Below are 23,416 nucleotides of genomic sequence, written 5' to 3' on the forward strand. Positions count from 1 at the left end.
AGATAGCCACCAAGTGTGTGGTGCAGGCTCTCACCTACAGACCTAGACAGGCATGAGTGATTGGTGTAGGCATAGGCATCTGGCTGCAGTGTGGGGACACATTCTGAGCAAGGCAGGGGACTGACGGCTGCCCCTGAGTGTCCAGGAGGACGGTGTGTCCCTGTTCCCTAGAGTGCGTAGATGGGTGGGTTTTGCAGCCAGACTATGAGTACTCAGTGCTGTTGGCTGTAAGGACTGTGGGGCACCTGTCATTCTTGGGCCCCTATTCACAGGTGGCTAGGTGGTGTGGGTGGGGCCACCAGTTCTCAGGCCCCTGAGGTGGGTAGGGGAAGACCCTGCTTCATGGGCAGAGCAGTGTCAAATGTCATGAACCTGCCACTTCACAGCTAACAGTTGAAGTTAGACTTCAGGTATATACCCTGTTGTACTGTGGTAATGAGGGCCTATGCTGTTGAAATTGGCCCACACAAGTCTATGCAGGGGGAAAGGCACTCAAAATCTGTGGATCCCTTACACCTGTGCGTAGGCAAAGAGCTGTGCCTACCCTGAGTTCCAGGCTTAGGGAGCAGGCAGTTTATTTTTTCCCGTTTGTTAATTTGTTCACTTTCCAAGGCTAGGAGAATGGATCTGGGCGTGTGATGGATCCTACTTCTAGCCCAGGGGACTCCGCAGTTGCTGAAGCCGGTCCAGGACCCAGTGCAGAGCAGGGAGTGGTGAGGTAAATGGGAGAGAGGTTTTTCCCTAAGGGGGTGTTTTTGATCCACGTGGTAGGCCGGACACAAGTACTTATCTTTCACCAGTTGAGGGCTGCTTCTCACTGGTTCTGGGTGGCCAAGTAGAGTCTCTGCTGCTGGGTCTCTCCCGGTGCGGAAAATGCCTCCCGAGCACCACTGCTTGCCTGCCTCACCGCCTACTCATGAGCTGATCAGGCCTGAAGGGCTCAGGCTCTCACCGGGTCAGGTCTGGCAGCTCCTCGCTGCTTCCGAACTGTCTCTCCATGCCCCCACCCCCGCCCCCACCACTCAGTCCAGTTCTTCAACTTTGCCTTTGATGTTCAGGGCTCCTAGATTGTCATATATAATCGATTCACTTGTTTTTTCAGGTCTTTGCTGTGAGAGGTTCCACCGGAAGCATCTGAGTTCTCTGCCATCTTGGCCCCACCTCCTTTATGATCTAAAGATCTATAAACAAGGTATGGGTAAGGTATTTTCTTGCAAATACCATGACTCTTCGGGTGTCCATGCTTTTTGCTCATGCTGTTTCCGCTGGAATTGCCCTTCCCCTTCTCCTTTGATTCGTTAACTCCTTTTTATTGCTTAATATTCAACACAGGTGCTACCTCTTCTAAATTTCCTGTTTTCACATTTAAAGAGCACATATTCACAGAAGAGGTAAGTTTGTATATTATCAGCTAGTACCACTTTAGTATAAATTAGGTTTTGAGATAGTTTTGAAGTGACAACTAAAAGTAAAGAGCTAAAGGGGAATTAAATCTGACAAGGATCAGAGATGATATCAATAACACTATGGTTGAAACTGACCAACTGATCAGTAGAAAGTGAGGACCAGAATCCTTACGGTATCTTTTAAAGAAGTAAGCTGAGCAAATGAATGAACAGTTGAAGGCGATGCTGAGGAAATGTGAAGGGGATGCCTGCCCTGGCCACACTGCTTCTTGTGATGGGCAAATATAGTCCAGTTTAGAAATTTACCCTATATAAAGGTGTAATACACCTGTGAGTTTCCTTTCTTTTATCTCAACCCCAAACCAGGACTGCTGTACCTCAAAACCACTTGCTGGTGAATGAGTGAGTGAGCTTGTTGGGGTTTCCTATGAGCCAGACTATCCTTTCCTCTGAAGGCCACCTTACTTCTGTCTCTTCCCTAGGTCTCTAGACATACCTGGCAGGTTAATTTGCTAACAGACACTTCCCACTAACAGAAGAGACAAATGGAGCAAAGAATAAACTCCCTGTCTTGGTTCTGAAAAACACAAAAACTCAACTCAAACCACTAAGTGGCATCCAACTTTGGTCCTTTGACAGTTCAACCTCTACCAGTTGCCATTGCAACTCATGATGACCTTATGTGTGTCAGAGTAGAACTGGGTTCCATAGAGTTTTCAGTGGCTGATTTTTCAGGAGTAGATTGTCAGGCCTTTCTTCCCAGGTGTCTCTGGGTATGGTCAAACGACCAACCTTTGAATTAGCAGCTGAGTGTGTTAACCATTTCCACCACCCAGGGACTCTTTTCATTTCTACCAGGTCCCTAACCTGGTAGAGTCGTGCTACTAGGAACTTTCAGTTTCTAGTGGTTTTTCTTACTACAGAACCATAGAGTAGTTGGGCGGGCGGGGGGCTCAAACAGCCCTACTTTGCAGACATAAAAGTAAAGCCTATTTTAAAAGTTTTAGAGAAGGTTTATTGACTCTTAAGCATGGCAGAAAGCCTTTCACAATCTGGGTCAAGATAGCAAATACGATGTCATGAATGTCAAGCTGATCAGAACACAGACACCAGCTTTGCCAGTCCTCCAACCTGGTGACAGTTGCAGACACTGCGAATACACCCACCATAATAATTGTTTATCTCTCTGCCACCTGACTGTGAACTCCTCAAGGGTAGGGATCCAGTTTTAATCATCTTTATATTCCCAGGATTGAGAACAGGGCATGGCACATTCTAGACACTTGGTGTTGTTCATTCATTCCTTGATCCATCCAGCAAATATCTATTGAACACCTGCATCAGCGTTGCAACAGGTACTGGAGATATGATTGTGAGTAAAACCAGACACAATCACTGCTCTTGTATGGCTTACAGCCTAGTGGGGAGGCAGAGACTAATCAAAGAATCCCACTAATGAAAGTTTAACTACAGCTTGAGATAAATGCTCTGAAGGAAAGAAAGAAATTCATTGAGGCTAATGGCAAAGGGACCTGACCTAATCTGGGGGGCACAGGAAGATTTCCAAAGGAAGGGATCCTTGAGCTGACATATGAAAATGAGTAGGAAAAGACAAAAAGAGGAAGAAAGAGGGGAAGGGCCCAGGCAGAGGTTGCAAAGACCTCTTGGAGGGAACAAAGACCTAAGAGGAGAAGGCCTAAGATGATGCTAGAGAGGCAGACTGGGGTTTGGGGTTGACCAGGCTGGGTTTCTTATGCCACGTTAGGATTTTGATCTTTATCGTAAGAGCAAGGAATCTATTGAAGGTTTTTAAGGAGGGAGATGATGGCTGTGTTTTGCAAAGCTCACACTAGCTGCAGTGCAGAGAACAGATCGGCAGGCCAGGTGTTCATTCTATATTCAATAATGTGCTAGATAATGTGGAGAATTTAGTTTATACCTATATTTATGAGTGATGGAGAAGAGCTGTATATACAGGAAGCAGAGAAAAATACAAACAGTGTGTATTCAGGTGCTACACACCAGTTACATACCACACAGACTTGCTTCTGGGATTCTGAAAAGGGGAAGAAACCAGTGTGGGCTGGAGTAATGAGTGTGTATGAGTGCATGTGGGTGTGAGTGTTCTAGTGTGTTTGTGAGTGAGTGTGTGAATACGTGTGAGTGTCAGTATGGGAGTGTGTGTTTAGTGAGTATGTGTGCATGACTGTGAGTGTATTTGTGTGTAATGGGTGCATGTGAGTTTGTGTATGTGAGCATGTGTGTGTGTGTGTGAGTGTGTGTGTGTGTATGATATGGAGGATATCTTGAGGGAAAATAAATTGCCTCTTGAAAGAAGCACTAGGTACGCATTTTGACCATATCCCTTAGCACCCAGTATTATAATCGCCCACTAATCCGAGTGTTTCTCCCACTAGACTGTGGACTTGGAAGGTAGGAACCACTCTTTTTATCTCTACGTTCTATGTCAAGAACAGTGTGTGGCATGTAATGGGTGCTCATTAAATTCTCATTGAGTGGGTGCATGAATAAATGGATGGATATGGGAGACGGGTGGGGGAGAGTTGGTTGGAACTGGGGTTACTCTAGGGGTGAGCCACTCTCAAGCAGAATGCTTGTTTTAGGAAGCTGTGGAAGATAAAGTTGGCTGGCGTGAAAGGTAGGACCAGGAGTTGAAAAGTTTACAAATCACTGGCTGAGGATTTAATCTAATGATGAAAGGTTGGAGGGGAGGAATGGGATGAACCATCCCGGCATTAAACGGTTCTTTTTATGAGGAAGAGTTCCCCAGTATTTTAACCTCATTGCCTCAAGCAGACTATAATTTCCCCCAATGAGTTTGTGAGAAGGATCCATTTGAGGTTTCCTCTTCCGATGGGGGTCACCCCACTTGGAGAATTCCTCTGCCCTGGCTTCCCTGGTGCTGTAGTGATTAAGAGCTACGGCTGCTAACCAAAAGGTCTGCTAACCAAAAGGTGGGCAGTTCAAATCCACCAGGCGCTCCTTGGAAACCCTATGGGGTGGTTCTACTCTGTCCTATAAGGTTGCTATGAGTTGGAATAGGACTTGATGGCAATGGGTTTGGTTTTTGGTTTTGGCTTCCACAGTAACTCAATGGAAGGGCGGAGGGGAGGCCAGGCCAGGGGCCAAGCTCCAGCTCTGCTGATCTGCCTGCCAAAGCATGGCTCCCATAGAAACTGTGATTCCATTCTGCCCGGACCTGTTTTCCTTTCTGGATGTCTCTCCAGATGGCTTATGTTGGTAGATGTTTATCTACCTCTGCTATGAGGAGTAGAGTTAGGTAGTGATTCCATCTGCATGAGGTCAGATGTGTTTGAGTTCTCTGTGTTGCTTGGGAGGGCTTGTAGGGCTTTTGCACATGCGTGTTTATGATAGTGGGGTGGAGTACAGTTTGGGAGTGTCCAAAGTCTCAATTATGACAACGTTAAATAATGTTCCAAAGTTCTAAATGGTTCAACAATGATGTGCATTTTATTGCCTTGAGCTTTGCACACAATTAAAAAACAGAGAGTTAGAATTAAGTCAGCTGGATGAGAACCAAGAAAGGGGAAGTGTTGTCTAACTTGACCTCTGAGTTAATCCCCAGAAGTTTCTCTGTGTGGACCAACTCATATTGGGATTGCCTGTGCTTAGAACAAAAGTCTCAATTTTAAATGGAGTAATAAGAATCTAGTTAATGACTTTGAGGGCCAACTCCACGGCTTTTAAGATCACTCTGACTTGACACATCTCTTTTGACCAATCTTTCTCTTTCATTTGGTCAAACTTTGATCCTCAGTTGGGAAAAGAGAATGAAATACTGCCGAGAGTAGTAATAAACATTTCTTGAGTGCTGACTACGTGCTGGGCATTGTGCTCTGTGCTTTACGTTCATAATATCATCTACCCATATACCAATCCTATGGAGAAGTACTCTGTATTACTGATGAGGAAATGCAAACTTAGAGGGGTTAAGTAACTTGCTCAAGGTCACACAGTTAGCAAATGACTGAGGGAGAATTCAAACCTAGGTATGCCTGACTTCAGAGCCTGTCCTTTTAAGCAGACATATCTAAAGAGGCCAAGTTTATTATTAAGACTCCCAGCTTTTGCTTTCTTTGTGTTTTCCTCCACTCTATTCCTTAATGCAAGGAGAAAAGAGCTGTGTGCTTTTTCTACTTCAGGACACCCATTGCCAGTATCTTTTCTCTCTTCTATCAAGACTTTATGTATATATATATATATACACACACACACATACACTTATTGTAGTAAAAATATATACAGGACAACATTTGCCAATTCATCGTGTTTTACATGTACAATTCAGTGTCATTGATTATATTAATCATGTTGTGCAACCATTACCCATGTCATGGACTGAACTGTGTCCCCCAAAAGTATCTATCAACTTGGCTGGGTCACGATTCTCAGTATTGTATGATTGTCTACCATTTTGTCATTTGATGAGATTTTCCTACGTGTTGTAAATTCTATCACTATGATGGATTAGCGGCAGTTATATTGATGAGATCTACAAGATTAGATAATGTCTTAAGCCATTCTCTTTTGAGATATAAAAGAGAGAAGCAAGCAGAGAGACAGGGGGACCTCATACCACCAAGAAAGCAGCACTGGGAGCAGAGCATGGCCTTTGGACCTGAGGTTCCTGTGCTGAGATGCTCCCAGACCAAAGGAAGACTGTTGACAAGGACCTTCCTCCAGAGCTGACAGAGAGAGAGAGAGAAAAATCCTTCCCCTGGAGCTAGTACCCTGAATTTGGACTTCTAGCCTACTGGACTGTGAGAGAATAAACTTCTTTTTGTTAAAGCCATATACTTGTGGTATTTCTGTTATAGCAGCACTAGATCCCAATTCCGTAGCCAAATTTCCAGTAACCATTAGCAGATACTCACTGCTTCCTAAACAATGACTCCTCCCTTTTCCCTGACCCCAAACCCTGGCCTCTATACATTTGCCTATCCTAGGTATTTCATATAAGTGGGATCATACAGTATTTGTCCTTTTGTGACTGACTTTCTTCACTCAGTGTGATGTTTTCAAAGTTCATCCACGTTGTATCAGGACTTCATTCTCTTTCCATTGTATGTATGTACCACATTTTGTTTATCCATTTATCTGCTGATGGATTTAGATTGTTTCCACCTTTTGGCTATTGTGAAAAGTGCTGCAGTGAACATTGGAGTACGAGTGTCTGTTTGAGTTGGGGAAGACTTAATCTTGAGAAAGGATGTGCTGCCAGCCAGCTTGAATTTAGCATGACTCCATGCTTATCAGTTTCCTCTTCCAGGTCAGGCTATTTGATTTCTAAGTCTTATTTTCTAGGTCTTAGCTCTTCACCATATCAAAAGGCAGCACAGTGCAATGAGTAAACACTCATGACTTTAGAAACAGACTCACCCAGGTTCAAATTCTGGCTCAGCCATTGAATAGTCTGTGGCCTTGAGTAATTTATTTAACATCTATAAACCATGGGGATAATGGTAGCTACCTCCAGGATTGTTCACTCATTCTACAGACATTTCTTGAGTACTGTGCCAGGCCTTGGAGATATAGTGTTATCAGATTTAAATGAAATAATATATGTAAAGTACTTGGCACAAGACCCAGTAGAGAGTAAAGGCTCAATTATAACCAGTTTCCAGTTGCCATAGAGTAGATTCCAACTCATGGTGACCCCATGTGTGTTGGAGTAGACTGTGCTGCACAGGGTTTTCAATGGCTGGTTTTTAAGAAGTAGATCACCATGCCTTTCCTCTGAGGTGCCTCTGGGTGAGTTCAAACCTCCAATCTTTCAGTTAGCAGTGGAGTGCATTCTAACCGTTTGCTGCCATCCAGGGACTCCAAGGGCCCAAAAATAAAGAGTAGTAATAAATTGTGCTCTCAGAGGCAACACTGGGCAGACGACAGAGGAATGAGGTGTCTTCTGAATGGGGGACTCTCAAAATGATTTTGTATAAATGACCTCCTCCTTTCTCTGGCTGAGGCCATTCCTGACTTTCAAATAATAGTAATAGCAAACCATCTGCTGAACACTTAACATAAACTTTACATATACTAATTCACATATTTCTCACAACAACCCCCTGAGGTAGGTTTTGTTAAATCTTCATTTTATAGGCAAGGAAATGGAGGCCTAGAGAAGTTAAGTAACTTGCCTAAGTTAAGACCCAACAGGGAACAAATGGCAGAGCTGGGATCTGAACCCAGTTAGTCTGACTCCAAAGCCCTTGACCTCGTTGCCTCTCTTACCCCACCACACTGAACTGCCTCTGATTTCTACCTCTCTATGGAGCCAGCCCTGAGATGTATTCGGCCAGGTTGAAAAGGCCAGGGGTTCCGAGGAGCCTGTTTTAGAGACCCAGAACCCCTTTCAGGGATGTCTCACCGCTCCCCACCCACTTTACACCCTTTCCTGCTGTGTCTCTGTGACATCACCTGAGACCAAACCAGCTCATCCTGAAATGCAGCCCTTGGGGAGTTGAGCAGTGGAGGAGCCGGCTGGGGCAGCTGGCTGGGGTGGCCTGTGTGGGCAGGAAGGCTGCCCCTCTTGCTGCCAAGGCCCAAGGCCTCTGCTCAACACCGCCTCAGTAGCTCCTTTGCAAACTCTTGACTCTTGGCTTGGCTGCGTTAGGCCTGAGTGATGCACGGGCCAATGCCTTGCTCCCAGTCGGCTCACTGCCCAGGGTTTGCAGTAGCACCTACTGCAGAAGACACCCTCAGACTCAGGGCCCCGTGCTCAGAAGGGCCTCGTGCTTCGTTTAATGCTCTGCTGTCACCATCTTGACGCTCTTAATAATATTTGAACAAGTGACCCCGCCTTTACACTTTGCGTTTGCAAATCACGTAGCTGGGAGTCTCCCCAGTGTGCAGATCTAAAGGTGACCACGGGAGAGAGCGGGGAGCAGGCAGGAAGGCAGGAGTCCTAGTTCAGGGTCAGTGCTCACCAGGTTAGTGCTCAGCATGCTTGTGGACAGCAGGACACTGGACTCACACATTTCTTTGGATGGTGTGAATTTAGCAGATTAAAATTAGTTTGTTCAGTTACTCTCACATAATATCCACTGAATGTGCCATTTCTTACTAGTAGGAACATTAGAAACGAGGGTCAAGGCCAGATTTGAGCAGAGAAGTGAGCCTGGTCTCTCTGCTTGCTGCCTGAGGTTGTTGAACAGTTGGACGGTTCTCGCTTTCCATGTGGGAAACCTGGGTTCGATTCCCGGCCAATGCATTTCATGCTCAGCCACCATTTGTCTGTCAGTGGAGGCTTGTGTGTTGCTATGATGCTGAAAGGGTTCCAATGGCGCTTCTAGATTATGATGGACCAGGAAGAAAGGCCTGGCAGTCTACTTCTGAAAATCAGCCAGTGGAAACCCTATGAATCACAGCTGTTAGATCTGCAACTGATCTTGGGGATTGTGATGCATGACCTGGTAGCGTTTTGTTTTGTTGTGCATGGGGTCTCCATGATTCAGGGCCGCCTTGACAGCAGCCAACAACAACGACCTGTCTGATACAATCCTGAAATCTCATTATAATTAAACCCTTCCCTTGGATCTTGCCATTAGCCAAGCATCTGCTCAAATGCAAACGTACCCTCTCTAGAAACTTGCTGCCTCAGTTATCAGCCCTGTCCCCGCTCCATCCCCTTCACTCTAGATTTCCAGCCTCTCCTTCCTGACTGGCCCTTTTCCCTCAGCCTTCAAACAGGCTGAGTTCTTCCTGCACTCACAGTCCTGGTGCTCAGGCAAACCACAATCCAAATTCTCTCCCTCCTCTACTGTCCTACCTCAGATGGAGCCAGTTCCTCACCCCTCATCCTCCTGCTTTCTGGCTTCCATCCTCTCAACTCCATTAGAACTGTCATCTCAAAGGTCACCTATCAATGGTTCACACTTTTGTAAGCTTTGATCTCCTGGGGCCACATATAATTTAGGGCCACACTATGACTTTCATGGCCTGAGGCTTTTTTGCCTTTGGAAGCCCTCTATAAAAAAATATCGAGTATGATATTTTATGACTATGTCATGGATTGAATTGTGCCCTGCCCCCAAAACAATATGTGTCAACTTGGTTAGGCCATGATTCCCAGTATTGCGTGGTTGTCCTCCATTCTGTGACTGATATAATTTTCCTATATGTTGTAAATCCTAATCTCTGCCTATGGTTAAAGAGGCAAGATTGGATTATGTTGAAGAGGATTAGGGTGGGATATAATATGCTTGCTCAGGTCACATCCCTGATCCAATGTAAAGGGATGTGGTGTGTGGCCTGCACCACCTTTTATCTTACAAGAGATGAAAGGAAAGGGAAGAGAGCAGAGAGTAGGGGACCTCATACCACCAAGAAAGCAGCGCCGAGAGCAGAGCATGCCCTTTGGACCTGAGGATCCTGTGCTGAGTTGCTCCCAGACCAAGGGGAGACTGATGACAGGGACCTTCCTTCAGAGCTGATACGGAGAGAAAGACTTTCCCTGGAGCCGGTGCCCTGAATTCGGACTTCTAGCCTACTGGACTGTGATAGAATAAACTTCTCTTTGTTAAAGCCATCCACTTGTGGTATATCTGTTACAGCAGCACTAGATGAGTAAAACAGACCTTAAAGGAGTCTCTGGGTTGTGCAAATGGTTAACATGCGCAGTTGCTAACTGAAAGATTAGAGGTTTGAGCCCACCCACAGTCACCTCTGAAGAAAGGCCTGGCGATCTACATTGGAATAATCAGCCATTGAAAATCTTATAAAGCACAGTTTTACTCTGACACACAAGAGGTTGCCATGAGTCAGGGTTGAATTGATGGCAACTGGTTATTGGTATAAAGAGTCTGGATTGTATTGATTTTTTTTTTTTTCCGTATTTTAGAAGATACTGAAACTTTTCCATGGGTCCTTAAAGTATCCACTGAGCCTAATGGAAAACTTGGCCCTGCTTTGAAGGGCCAGATAAAGTTGAGTAATGCTTTCTTGAAGATTTTTCTCTTTGGAAAACCTTTTTTGATTTTGTTCCTTTTATTGGTAAAACAATATAGTTACAAAGAACATTTTAAGGAATTGAAAAAAAAAACACTATATCCTAACACAACTCTTTTTATTTGTGTGATTCACTGTGCCATTGGTTACAATTTTTATAATGAGTCAGCATTCTCATTATTCCCATTCTGTTCTGTTTCCATTGATCTAGCTTCCCTTCCCCTCCTTGCCTTCTCACCTTTGCTTTTGGGTAAGTGTTGACCATTTGGTCTCATACAGTTCATTGTTTAAGGGAGCACATTACTCACGGGTGATACTGTTTCTTTTTTAATAGTATCTATTATTTGGCTGAAAGTTAACTTGCAGAAATAGCTTCAATTCCGCATTCAAAGGTTATCTTAGGGAGATAGTCTCAGGGGTTTCTCTAGTCTCTTGGTCCAGTAGGTCTGGCCTTTGTAAGGAATTTGAGTTTTGTTCTACATTTTTCTTCCATTCTATCCTGAGCTTTCTAATGTGTCCCTGGTCAGAACAGTTGGTAGTGGTAGCAGGGCACCATCTAACTCTTCTTGTCTCCGGTTAGAAGAGGCTGTGATTTGTGTGGGCTATTAATCTCGTGGATTAGTTTCTTCTTTGAGCCTTTGATTTCCTTCACTCTCTTTTGATCCATACGAGTAGAGACCAATAGTTTATTTTAGACGGCCACTCCCAAACTTTTAAGACCCTGGACTCTACTCACCAAACTAGGATGTAGAACATTATCTTTGTGAACTATATTATGCTGATTGAATAAGTTGTCTCCCAAGATTCTGGTTACAAGCCTTTTGACCCAATAAACCAACCCCGAGAGTTATTTGGATATGTCTAGGAAGCCTCTGTAACTGTGTCCCTTATGTGTGGATATATATTATTGCTGTCCCTTCTCCCTTCCCTAGATTGAGTCTGGTCCATCTGGTGTTTCTGTATATCCTCCCCCCAGGTAGTCTGCGTCATGGCTTCAGCTATTAGTTTTATAGGGCTGTGGAAAACGGGCCTTGAAGATGGTTCTTCCGAATGGTAATTCGTGTTCAGAAATTTGTTATATTTGACCTGCTCGAGCCCTTTCACACTGCAGGGCTTACATTTGAGAGACATTGAGGCCATGGGGCAGGGTCTGGTTAAACTGTGTTCTAGTAATGGGACTAGGGTATCAGAGGCTGAAGGCTCCTTAGAGATGATCCATTCCAACTGCATTATTTTACAGGTAAGAAACTGAGCTTAAGGTGGTTAACAGACTTGATCATGGTTATAGCCAGTGAGCAGGGACTTGAAACTTGGGTCCTTTGATCCCAAAGCTTTATACTCTTTCCTCAACAGCATGCTCTCTGAATTTGTTGAAGAGGAACTTTAGTTTATATTGTTTTACCATTAAAATGAGCATTTATCTTATATAATTCTGTTTATAATTATTTAGTTCCCCATTTTATTTAAATAGTACCTTAATGGGAAGAAAAATAGAAATATTCCACGACACAGTTCTTAGCTAAGTTCACACTTTGAAATTATCTGGACTATTACAGGAGTACTTCAGCTACTCAAGTCCTAGACAGTACTAATATCACTTATTTTCTTAAAGTTCACTTTGTCTCTAAGGGTCTGTTGACTCACTTATTACTATGATTTTTAACAGTCAAAGTCAGTTAATCTTACCGGTTTAGAGATAAGGAGCAGATCAGTCTTTGTCCCAAAATAATCAGGCCGACATTGGTACTAGCAACCTGCAGACAACAAAAGCATTCATTACAAAGAGGAGTGAATCTGTCCATTTTTGGCCACAAATCAGAGCCCTGGTGGTGCAGTGGTTAAGAGCTCATCTGCTAACCAGAAGGTTGGCAGTTCAAATCCACCAGCCACTCCTTGGGGCAGTTCTACTCTGTCCCATAGGGTCACTATGAGTTAGAATTGACTCGACGGCAACAGGTTTGGTTTGGTTTTATAGCGGAAACATCATATGCTCCACTTTCCTTCTCATTCTGAGGAATACTGGAAAGAAATATCTCTAAAAATGCTGTCTTTCTAACTCACGAAAAGAGACCAGATTTACTGGCCTGACAGACTGGAGAAACTCCGAGAGTATGGCCCCCGGATACCCTTTTAGCTCAGAGGTGAAGCCACTCCCGAGGTTCACTGCTCAGCTGGGGACTGGACAGCCCCATAAAACAAAATGGGACTAATGTGGCACAGCAGTCCAGGGACAAGGACTAGAAGGCAGGAGGGGACAAGAAAGCTGGTGATAGGGAACCCAAGGTTGAGTAAGGACAGTGTTGACATGTCATGGGGTTGTTAACCATTGTCATAGAGCAATATGTGTACTAACTGTTTAATGAGAAACTGTTTGTTCTGTAAACCTTCATCTAAGGTACAAAAAAACAAAAACAATTATCTATGTGAGATCAAACTGACAACAGCAACTCAAAAGGTTTGATGCGAAGCTTAGGGGGCAGTGAGTTGAAGATAATGGTGATGGAATAAATTGGAAAAGGATAGTGAGAATAGCAGCACAACTGGAAGAATGTAATCAATGTCACTGAATTGTACATGTAGAAATTTCTGAAATGGTGTATCTCTGGCTATGTATATTTTCACCAGAAAAAAAAAAAAAGGTCGTCCAAGGTCAAGAAGGGAGAGTGTTGACATGCCGTGCGATTGTTAACCAATGTCATAAAACAATATGTGTACTGACTGTTTAATGAGAAACTGTTTGTTCCATAAACCTTCACCTAAAGTACAATAAAAAAAAATTAAAAAAAAAATAAAAATGCTGTTTTTCAGGTAAGAAAACTAACTAAAGACTTTTTGTTTGAGAATTTCCCTTAAATGATTTTTTATTCATTCCTAATCTCTTTTTTCCATGCACTCTGTGTGTGTATGTGAGAGAGAGACATTTTGCTTGGATTCATTGTATTAGTCTCCTTCTATCAAATTGCACTTGACCTTCATTGGCTCAAATAAACTTCAGTTCCACCTTGATTGACTCATTTTGAGGAAAAAGATTCAGCTATCAATGTAAGAGAAGCAGTGTGAAGGGCACACAGGAAGGAGAGAAGGGTGAGAGAGATATTTTATAATGATTAAGGGTATGAAGGAGCCCTGGTGGCACATTGGTTAAGCACTCAGCTGCTAATCGAAAGGTTTGTGGTTTGAACCCACCCAGCAGCTCTGAGGGAGAAAGACCTGGCGATCTGCTTCTTTAAAGATTAAAAACCCATTGCCATCGCGTTGAATTCTGACTCATAGTGACTCTACAGGACAGAATAGACAGAATAGAACTGCCCTGCCCCACAGAGTTACAGACTAGAAAAATCCTACAGGGTAGTTCTATTCTGTCACATGAGGTTGCTATGATCAAAATCGACTCAATAACACCCAACAACGGCAACAACAACATGGAGGCATGATTACTGGCCTACCATCCTCCATTCTCCACCTGTCCTCACTGTTAACTGATGGATCAGCCCCCACCCCTCTAAACAGTTGGAAGCTGCTGGTCAACAGTCCAGAGCAGGAACAGGATTGGCATCCACAGGCTGCCCTCCTGGCTCCGCATACTTACAAAGTCCATGGAAACGATAGTTTTAGCAGTTGCGTTCTCAGATTGGGTGAGCATCATGACAGAGGCAGGGATGTCCAGGGTGAAGTTACCCGGTTGTAAATTGATCACAGGAGGCTTTGTTGCCATGAACCGGACCATAAAGGGCTGGAACAAGGTGTAGATCTCTGCAATCTGCCCATTCAGGGAAAGAAAACAAGGATTAAGGGCTGTGAGTTGATGGAGGAAATCTAAATTTGAGGTGACATTTGGTAACTAAATTTTACATCATGGAGAATAAGAATTATTAGTTATTATTATTATTAGTTAGAATAGACAAGAAAGCTCTTTAATAATAATAACAATAATACTCACAAAATCCCCAACAATAACAGCTGACATTTACTGAACATATATATTGCATGCCAGGCACTATGCCAGGCCTTTATGTATTAGGTCACTTAATCTGCACAAACTCCCTGTGAGGCAGGTGCTCTCAGTATCTCTGTTTCACAACTGAGGAAAGTGAGTCTTAGAGAGGTTAAGTAATTTTCTCAAGATTCCAGGCATGTAAGTTGTAGAACTGGAATTCAAACTCTGGTCTGTCTGACTCTCAAATCAAGATGCCGCATGACCATCTTTCTGTCCTTAAAGGCAAAACCTGTGCCTCTCGATACATTATGTCCAATACTTAGCTATGCTAATGCATAATATGCAACGAAGGCATAATATTAATAGTTGCTTTTTGGTTTTAGCAAAGTCACAAATGATGGAAACTAGTCCTTCACTTTCCATTTAAACTAATTATTTCAAAAGTGGTGGAATCATGTAGATGAAACAGATGATTTATTTTGTGAACTTTCAATGCCTTGATTAGTAACTTGTATTGCTCAGTGAATATTTACAGATATTTGATTAAAAACAAACAAACAAAACTCTTAAGAATGTAAAGATGGACTCACGCTTGGACCAAAAAGGAATATAAAGAACCTACTAGTCTTCCAGAAGTACCTGTAATGAAACAAAATTTACTACCAAGGAGTCAAACCCTTAGCACTCACCCGGGAGAGCACATTGCCAAAGCCTTGGAAGTTTTGAACAAAATGATTGGAAATCTGGAAATTAAGGATCAAAACATTAGTGTAAGATCTTTTACCTGGCTTTGCTTTATAGGGAAAATGAAGTGTTCCCTATAATTTTATAAATTATGAAGCTGTTGCACCACAAAATGTTTGGTATTTGAAGGCAACCTATCATCCTATAGCACATTTACAGGAAATCTGACACCCAGAGAAATAAAGCAACTTGTTCAAGGTCATGTAGGAAGTTAAGACTTTTCAGTAAGTGTCTGTTAACCTTGGGAACACTGTATCTATCATATACGTATCAGCCATGTATATAAACATTTTATAGTCGTTAACAATAAGCCTTGTATTATTGTCCTCATTTTTATAGATTATCGAGGCACATGATGCTTAAGTGATTTACCTTCACAAATGAATGGTTTTCAGGTAGGAAGTTAGAAGTGTCTGATTCTCAGCGCTGCAAAGTAGCTGGTGTTACCACACTTAGGACTTTGAACATAAGATTTATAACTACTTGTATAAGTAAGACCAATAGAGCCGTGGTGTGATAGATCACTGTTATGTGTGGCCTTTCTAGCCATGGTCCTGTGTCTCCCACTCAAGTGATTGGGCAGACTGTGTAATAGGGTAATTGTGGCCCACCAAAGGTACTGGTCAGTTTTGTCATCCCTCTGGGCTTGAAATGAACCATTCCAGAGGTGGGAAATGAGGAGAATCCCACCAACACAAGGGAAGAACAGCTGGGAGTCAGCGTGTCCTTTGGACCCAGGATCCTTGTGCTGAGAAGCTCCTGGAACCAGGAGACTCAAAGAGTGAGCTAGCTGCAACCCTGAAGATGCTGAGAAGTGGTGTCAGGAGAGACCTGGCAGGAGAAACCTGGCAGCAGAGACCCGGCAGCAGGAAACAAGTCAGTGGGATTCCCGGCCTGGCCCATGGAGAAAGAAAGCTGAATGTCTTTGGGCAGAGGCCTAGGGCCAGGGAGAGGCGTGCCAGCTTAGCTGGGAAGAGGCTGTCCTGATGGAAGAACTGTATCCTTGAGTGTTCCTGAGCCTGAATTGTAACCTGTTGCTTCCCTAATAAACCTCATAATCATGAGTATGGTCTGTGAGTTCTGTGTGGCCATTGAGAAGTAGAGAGTTCTGTGGGAGGGACGACTGGCGATAGAGTTGGTAAAGATGGCGGAGAGAGGAGGCCTGTCTGACTTCCACCTCTCAGGAATCAGCCTTGGGCTGTTGATCGTGATTCTCCTTTCCTTTGTGAAGTTAGAGGAGGTCAGACACTGCCCCCAAGCCATTTTTACAAGAGCAAAAAGAATCATAAGGGATTTCAACAAATGTCGTTGGTTGACTGGTTGGAGAAAGTGTTCTCCTTATAAGAAGGAGGCACATGGCAAAGAGAATCAGTGAGTATCTGTACTATTACTGGTCCCTGTGGATAAATCAGTTGCAATTGCTAACAGGAGAGACTTTTTTTTATTGTGGTAAGAATACACATATGTATCAGAACATTTACCAGTTCAACAATTTTTCTACGTATAATTCAGTGACATCGATTATGTTTTGCAACCATTACCACTATCCATTTCCAAATTATTCCACCACATTAACAGAAACTCAATGCCCCCTAAGCAATGACTCCCCTCTCTCCCTTCTCCCAGCCCTGGCAACCACTAATAAGCTTTGGTCTCTATACATCTGCCCTTTTCATGTAAGTGGGATCATACAGTACTTGTCCTTTTGTGTCTGACTTATTTCACTCGGCATAACATTTTTAAGGTTCATCCATGTTGTAGCATGCACCAGGACTTCAGTTCTCTTTATGGTTGAGTAATATCCCATTGTATGTATATACCACATTTTATTTATCCAGTCATCAGGAGAAATCTTTATGTTGGCGTAACGCAACGAGTAATAATACTGATGATGTTAAGCAACACTTATTTAACACTTACTATTTGCCAGACATTGGTATTCATGCTTTACATGTATTTAAACCTCTTTAATGCCCATATTAGCTCTTTGAGTGTGGAACTATTATTATCTCCATTTTCCAAATGAGGAAACTGGCACAGAGAAGTTAAATTAATTGAAATTACCCATGGTCACAGATAATAAGTGGTGTTGGTGGTGGGGAATCTTGAAATTCTTTAAGGTCAATCTGCAAAAGTCTCCAGGTATCACGAAAAAACCCGACATTAACAGAACTGGGAACAACTCCCCAACTAATAACAATGTTCGCTTCAGAATTCCTCAATTCATTGTCCTGCTATGAGTGTCAGCTCACAAATAGAAACCATGACATGAAAGTCTTATAATGGGATACTTATAAAAAGATTAAATACTAGTGCCAACTGCCATCATGTGTTCACTCTACTCACCTCTTTTGTGGAGAAAGTGACATTGAAAGCCCCAGCTGTGAAGTGAGCAAAGGATGCAGATTTAAAGAAATAGTCAGAGATTCCAACATAGAGCATAGAGTCACTGCGTTCAGGGAGTGTAAATGGAACTGGTGAGAAGGGAGGGTCAGCAAGGTTTTCCAGTGGGTAGAATGTGCCCTGTGGGAAAACAGAGAGAAAGAGTAATGTACCAGGTAAAAACTCAAATGTGCAGGATTAAAGAAGGTAGACTCTCTCAAGTCAGAATAAGCGAAATTCCAGAAACTAGACAAAAACAACAGCAACAACAAAAACAATGCAGTTGCCCGTGGAGTCGATTCTGACTCATGGCGACCCTATGTGTTTCAGAGTAGAACTATGCTCCATAGGGTTCTCAATGGCTGTGACCTTTTAGAAGTAGACCACCAGGCCTATCTTCTGAGGTGCCTGTGGGTGGACTCGAACCTCTAACCTTTTTGTTAGCAGCTGAGCGTATTAACTGCCCGGATGGCCCAGGTCCTCCAGATACTCCATAGGAATGAAAAAATGATCAGGTCTTCTAATTTCTTCACCAGTAACTATGCTTAAAAGCTCTAATGACTTCTTGTGCGTATTTAAGCATGTCTATCCACCGTGGGGTATAACCCAGTGGGACTCTCCTTGCTGGTACCTTTCTCAGAGAAAGGAAAGCAGGGGCATTTAGCTGGAAAGGACCAGTTCTGAACAGCTCCTAAAGTGCCGCGTAGAGATGTCAAACCCTTGACCTTCAAAACCTGTGACTGCTGAGCACCTGAGGAGTCACAGAAAGAGCCAGAAGGACCCAGGACTCCAAATGGTTTAAAGCATTTTTGTGGCGTTCCTAACCCTGTTCTCATTAGTCCTGGGTGTTATTCCAAAATCTTGCCTTGTATAATATTTAGCTGATTTGAATGACTCTGAATGAGTGAAATATAAGCCATTGTGCATTTTAAAAAGCAATGACGTTAGCCTTGGGAATAAGACTAAACATAAGCACAATTAAGCGCTTTGTCAGAATCAGCAAACACATTTTCATGTGCTAATGGCTCTGAGAGTTAAGAATAAAAGTATTAACGTGTGTAATCTACTCATGTGTCAAGTTCAATATATTGAGACTACTCTTCTTGCTGCTTTCTAGCCTCAAACCTATTCCCAGAGGCAAAGACATCATGATATACTTCTTGTGAAGAAGGCAGACATATGTTGTACATTCCAAATAATCATTTGCTGATCAAGAAAATGTTCTAGAGTCTTTTGAAAGAGCATAAACATGAAGGAATTGCTTGAAAGGAAAGGAAATTATTTGAAGAACATGTACGTTTATTTCTTTTTGCACATATTTGCTCTCCAAATACTGACTGTTGACAGTCAGGATGAGGATTCTGATGATGATAAAGTTACCTTCAAATTCAGGTCCATGTAATTCTCAGTAACTTCTGGAGAATCGATTAGGGAATAATCCAGCAGAGTATGGTTGTCGATCTTGGTTAGAACTAAACAACCAAGAGAAAAAAAGTCTAAATTCAGTAAAAGCATAGGATAATATCAATATATAAATAATGTCTATCCATGGTAATATAATTTTTAATCCTCTATTTAAAATAACAATTCCCCTTTCCAAAAGTAATACACGTGTACTTTTGGAAAACCCAGGAAAAATAGATACGTCAAAAAAAGAGAGTGAAAATCCTTTATAATCACATTACCCTGAGAAGCATCAGTAAAATTTTGGAGTATATTCTCTTAGGCATGTGTGTGTGCACACACACAGACACACACACACACAGACACACACACAATATACATCTTTCTTTAAAAAAAAAAAATTAGCACAAAGTCCCTTATCAATACCAAGCCACACATACTGGGTTGGTATAATGAGAGACTTTCAAGCTTTCAAGCTCTATGTTATAAATGTAGCTAGATCTTTATTTATTTATTTTTTTTACAACGAGTATGACTTACTGTTGTAACTTGAAATACTTTTAAAAAGGAGATATTGTGTGTGCGTGCATGCGTGCGTGTGAGTGAGAGAGAATACACTCCACTTAATTGGAGAGGCCAAGAAAATTCCCATGCACACAGTGCTACTAATTTAAGAATTTTTTTATTTTCATTTTTAGAGGAGAGTAGAAGGGGATCAGGGAATAGTGGGTAGAGTTCTCCAAAACAAAACAAAAAAAATTACCATTGAGTTGATTCCGACTCATGGTGACCCCATGTGTGCCCCTGAGTGGTGCAAATGGTTAATGCATTTGGCTGCTAATTGAAAGGTTGGAGGTTTGAGTCTATCCAGAGGCCCCTTGGAAGAAAGGCCTGGCCATCTACTTCCAAAAAGTCAGCTATTGAAAGCCCTGTGGAGCACAGTTCTACTCTGACACATGTGGGGTCACCAGGAGTTGGAATCGACTCCATGGCAACCAATTTTAGAGTTCTCAGGAAGCATGAATTTCAGGGTCTGAGACAGGCTGTATAGGCGGTGGTGTGGTGCTTGGGTTTCCAATTTGGCCTGGGGAGAGTTGCTTTCCTGATCACCACATGAATATCACATTTTCTCTTCTTGCATGTCATATTTGGTTTGTGCCATTTGATGGAGAGAAGAAGCAAGAAGAGATGAAGTGACTTGCTAAGGTAAGGGAATAATAACTGGTGGCGCAGTGGTTAAAGTGATTGAATGCTAACCGAAAGGCCGGCAGTTTGAAACCATGGAAGAAAGATGTGGCAGTCTGCTTCCATAGAGATTTACAGCCTCAGAAACTCTATGGGGTCGCTAAGAGATGGAATCGAGTCAACGACTGTGGGTTTGTTTGTTTGTTTTTTAATTTGGTTTATGTTACTATTTAAAAATACTTTCAAATTTCAATCTCAGTGGACCCCAATTATCACTCTGTGAGGGAAGCAGGACAGTAGCCATTTAATAGGCAAGGAGACTGAGACTCCCAGAGGTAAAGAAATTTTCTCAAGGCAAACTGTTGTTGTTGTTAGGTGCTATTGAGTCAATTCTGACTCATAGCGACCCCATGTGACAGAGCAGAACTGCCCCACAAAGTTTTCTAGGTTGTAATCTTTACAGAAGCAGATAGCCAGGTCTTTCTCCTGCAGAGTATCTGGGTGGGTTTGGTCTGCCAGTCTTTTGGTTAGCTGCTGAGTGCTTAACTATTCGTGCCACTAGGGCTCCTCCAAGGCAAACTAGGACATGGGAATCCTCGTCCAGTTCTTTCCTCACTACATCTTCTTTCTTTTTTCCTCCCTTCCCAATCCATTTCTTTTCTTTCATCCATATACATCCATTCATCAGTCTTTCCCTCCATCCATCAATCCAGTATTTATTGAACCTCGTAGTTCTCTGGAGTCCTGGTGGTACAGTGGTTAAGATCTTGGCTAACTAAAAGGTTGGCAGTTCAAATTCACCAGCTGCTCCATGGAAACTCTCCAGGGCAGTTCTACTCTGTCCTATAGGGTCGCTATCAGTTGAAACTGTCTCGACAACAGGTTTAGTATTTTTTTTTTTTCAGGAGGTCCCTAGATGGCACAGATGGTTTGTGCTAGGCTGCTAACCTTAAGGTGGGCGGTTTGAACCAGGGCTTCAAACTGGTTCGCTCCTCTTCGAATCCCTGCTGAGAATTTGCATTTCTAACAAGTTCCCAGGAAGTTATACATAAGAATCATCTGGGGATCTGTTAAAATGTAGATTCTGATTCAGTGTATCTAGGGTGGAAATGCAAATTTTCAGCAAGGAACTTGTTAGAAATGTGAATTCTCAGCAGGGTTCGAAGGAGAAAAGGAACTGGTTCTAAGCCTTGGTTTGAACCTACCCAACAGTACAGCAGAAGAAAAGGCCTGGTGATCTGCTCTGTTTCCATTAAGATTACAGCCAAGAAAATGCTATGGGGGCAGTTCTGCCCTATGACATATGGGGTTGTCATGAGTCAGAATTGACTCCATGGCAACTAACAACAAGAGTATTGGGCTGGGTCTGGGAGTATTGCCTGGGTCTGGGAACACAGATGAGTCAGACAGAGTTCCTGCCCTCAAGAAACTCATAGTCTGACAGAGAAGACAGACATATAAGCACGACATTACAAAGCAGTGTAGTAAGTGCAGATCTAAAACTGAGCTCCTGATAGTTCTACTACAAACCCATTTTTCTTATAATCTTCTCCATCTCAGTAAATGGTAATTCCATTCTTCCAGTTTTACAGTTGCTCAGGGTAAAAACCTGGTGTCATCCCCGACTCCTCTTATGACTCACATTCGATCTGTCAGCAAACACCACTATCTCTACCTTCAAAGTATATCCAGAACCTGAACATTTCTTACCACTTTCTTCACTCCACCTAAGCCAGTTGCTATAATTGATCACTTACATTGCTGCAGTAGTCTCTTAATTGGTTCCACACTTACCCAATTCTTCCTGTCTATTAATAACACAGAAGCCAGAGTGACCTTGTTCAAATATAAGTCAGGTCATGCCAGCCCATGCTCAGAACTTTCCATCTCTCTCAAACTTACTAAGAGCCAGTCTTTGCAATTGCCTACAGAGCCCTGAAGATCTAACCATGCTCTTTCCCCATCCCCTCTTTGACCCCACCTCTGACTATTTTCCTCCTCACTCCCTCTGCTCCCAGTGCTGGCCTCCTTCCATTTCCCTACACACTTGGCATGCTCCTTCTTCCGGGTTTATGTACTTGTGGGTTCCTCTACCTGGAACATTCTCCATCCAGAAGTAGGAGAGGCTCACTCCCTACTTCCTTCAGGTCCTTACTCTAACATCACCTGCTCAGTGATGCCCTTCCTGGTCACACTCTCTAAAAAGAAAACCTTTTCCCAGTCCTTCCCTACAATTATGTTTCTTCTTGGATTTTACTTATTTATGTTTCTTTTTGAATGTCTTCTTCCATTAGTGCCACGAGCGCAGGGATTTTTGTCTTCCAGGTTTATTGCTGCATTCCTAGACCCTGAACAAACCAAAAAACCAAACCTGTTGCCATCGAGTCGATTCTGACTTATAGTGACCTTACTGGATTTCCAAGCCCTATAGGGTTTCCAAGGAGCAGTTGGTAGACTCGAACTGCCGACCTTTTGATTAGCAGCCGAGCTCTTAACCACTGTGCCACCAGGACTCCAGACCCAAACAGAGCCCTGCCTATTAAAAGTGCTCAATACATTATTGGTGAATGCATACAGGAAGAGGAAAGAGAGAGATGCTTCCAAAGTATCATGGGAACACTGGGAGAAAAATGTGACCGTTTGCTCCTGTAAAGATTACAGGCTTGGAACCCCACTGGGGCAGTTCTACTCTGTCTTAAGAGTCAGAATCCACTCGATGGCAATGGGTTTTATCATGAGAACATAGAGGAGATGTGATTTTTTGGTGTGTGGGCTGTCAGGTAAGATTTCTTGAAGAGATTATGGCTGGGCTGAGTCTTCAAAGATAAAGAGGAGTGGATAGAACAAGAGAAGGGTGAAGGGTAGAGAGTGGAAGGGCAGGGCTTAGCACAGTACTGGCACAGAAATAGGTACTCAACAAACATCTATGAAATGAGTAAATTAGCAGAGGGAAGAGAAAGCTCTCCAAAACAGAGAGGAAAGGCAGGAGGTATAGGGGGCAGGAGAAGCAGCTTGATTACTTGAAAAGTACAAGGTGAAGCCGAGAGAGGAACCGGAGCATGGTGAGTCCATGTTAAAGCCTTTGGACTGGATCATAAAGAAAGTAAGTAGCCTCTGAAAGAGTTAGGGCAGGGGAATAACCTGGTCAGATGGGCATTAATCATTCTGAAGAGGATGGATTTTGTGTCAGAGTGAGGATTAAAGCTCATGAGGGTTGAATTCCCTGACTGGCATATAGTCCCCAGGAGCCACCCTTCCCTGCAGTGGACGTGAAGTTGGACTTGCAGTTGGTTACCAGCAGAAGAGAACATGCCCTATACACAGAGCGTGTCCTCCCCAGACACCTTCCTGTGGTGCTAATTGGCGGAGG

General features: G+C 43.0%; 1 protein-coding gene across 1 annotated transcript in view; it reads right to left on the minus strand.

The window, feature by feature from the left end:
• BPIFC (BPI fold containing family C) overlaps nucleotides 1-23,416 on the minus strand; it is a 59,988-nt gene that overhangs the window by 16,256 nt on the left and 20,316 nt on the right. The window contains exons 8-12 of the mRNA XM_004373800.2: nucleotides 18,838-18,929; nucleotides 17,422-17,598; nucleotides 15,021-15,074; nucleotides 13,984-14,154; nucleotides 12,081-12,148 (exon numbers count right to left, since the gene is read on the minus strand). Coding sequence (XP_004373857.2) covers nucleotides 12,081-12,148; nucleotides 13,984-14,154; nucleotides 15,021-15,074; nucleotides 17,422-17,598; nucleotides 18,838-18,929 — 562 coding nt within the window. The remainder of the gene's footprint in view (nucleotides 1-12,080; nucleotides 12,149-13,983; nucleotides 14,155-15,020; nucleotides 15,075-17,421; nucleotides 17,599-18,837; nucleotides 18,930-23,416) is intronic.

The sequence above is a fragment of the Trichechus manatus genome, unplaced genomic scaffold (assembly GCF_000243295.1).
Source record: "Trichechus manatus latirostris isolate Lorelei unplaced genomic scaffold, TriManLat1.0 scaffold00027, whole genome shotgun sequence".
Classification (NCBI taxonomy): Eukaryota; Metazoa; Chordata; class Mammalia; order Sirenia; family Trichechidae; genus Trichechus; species Trichechus manatus.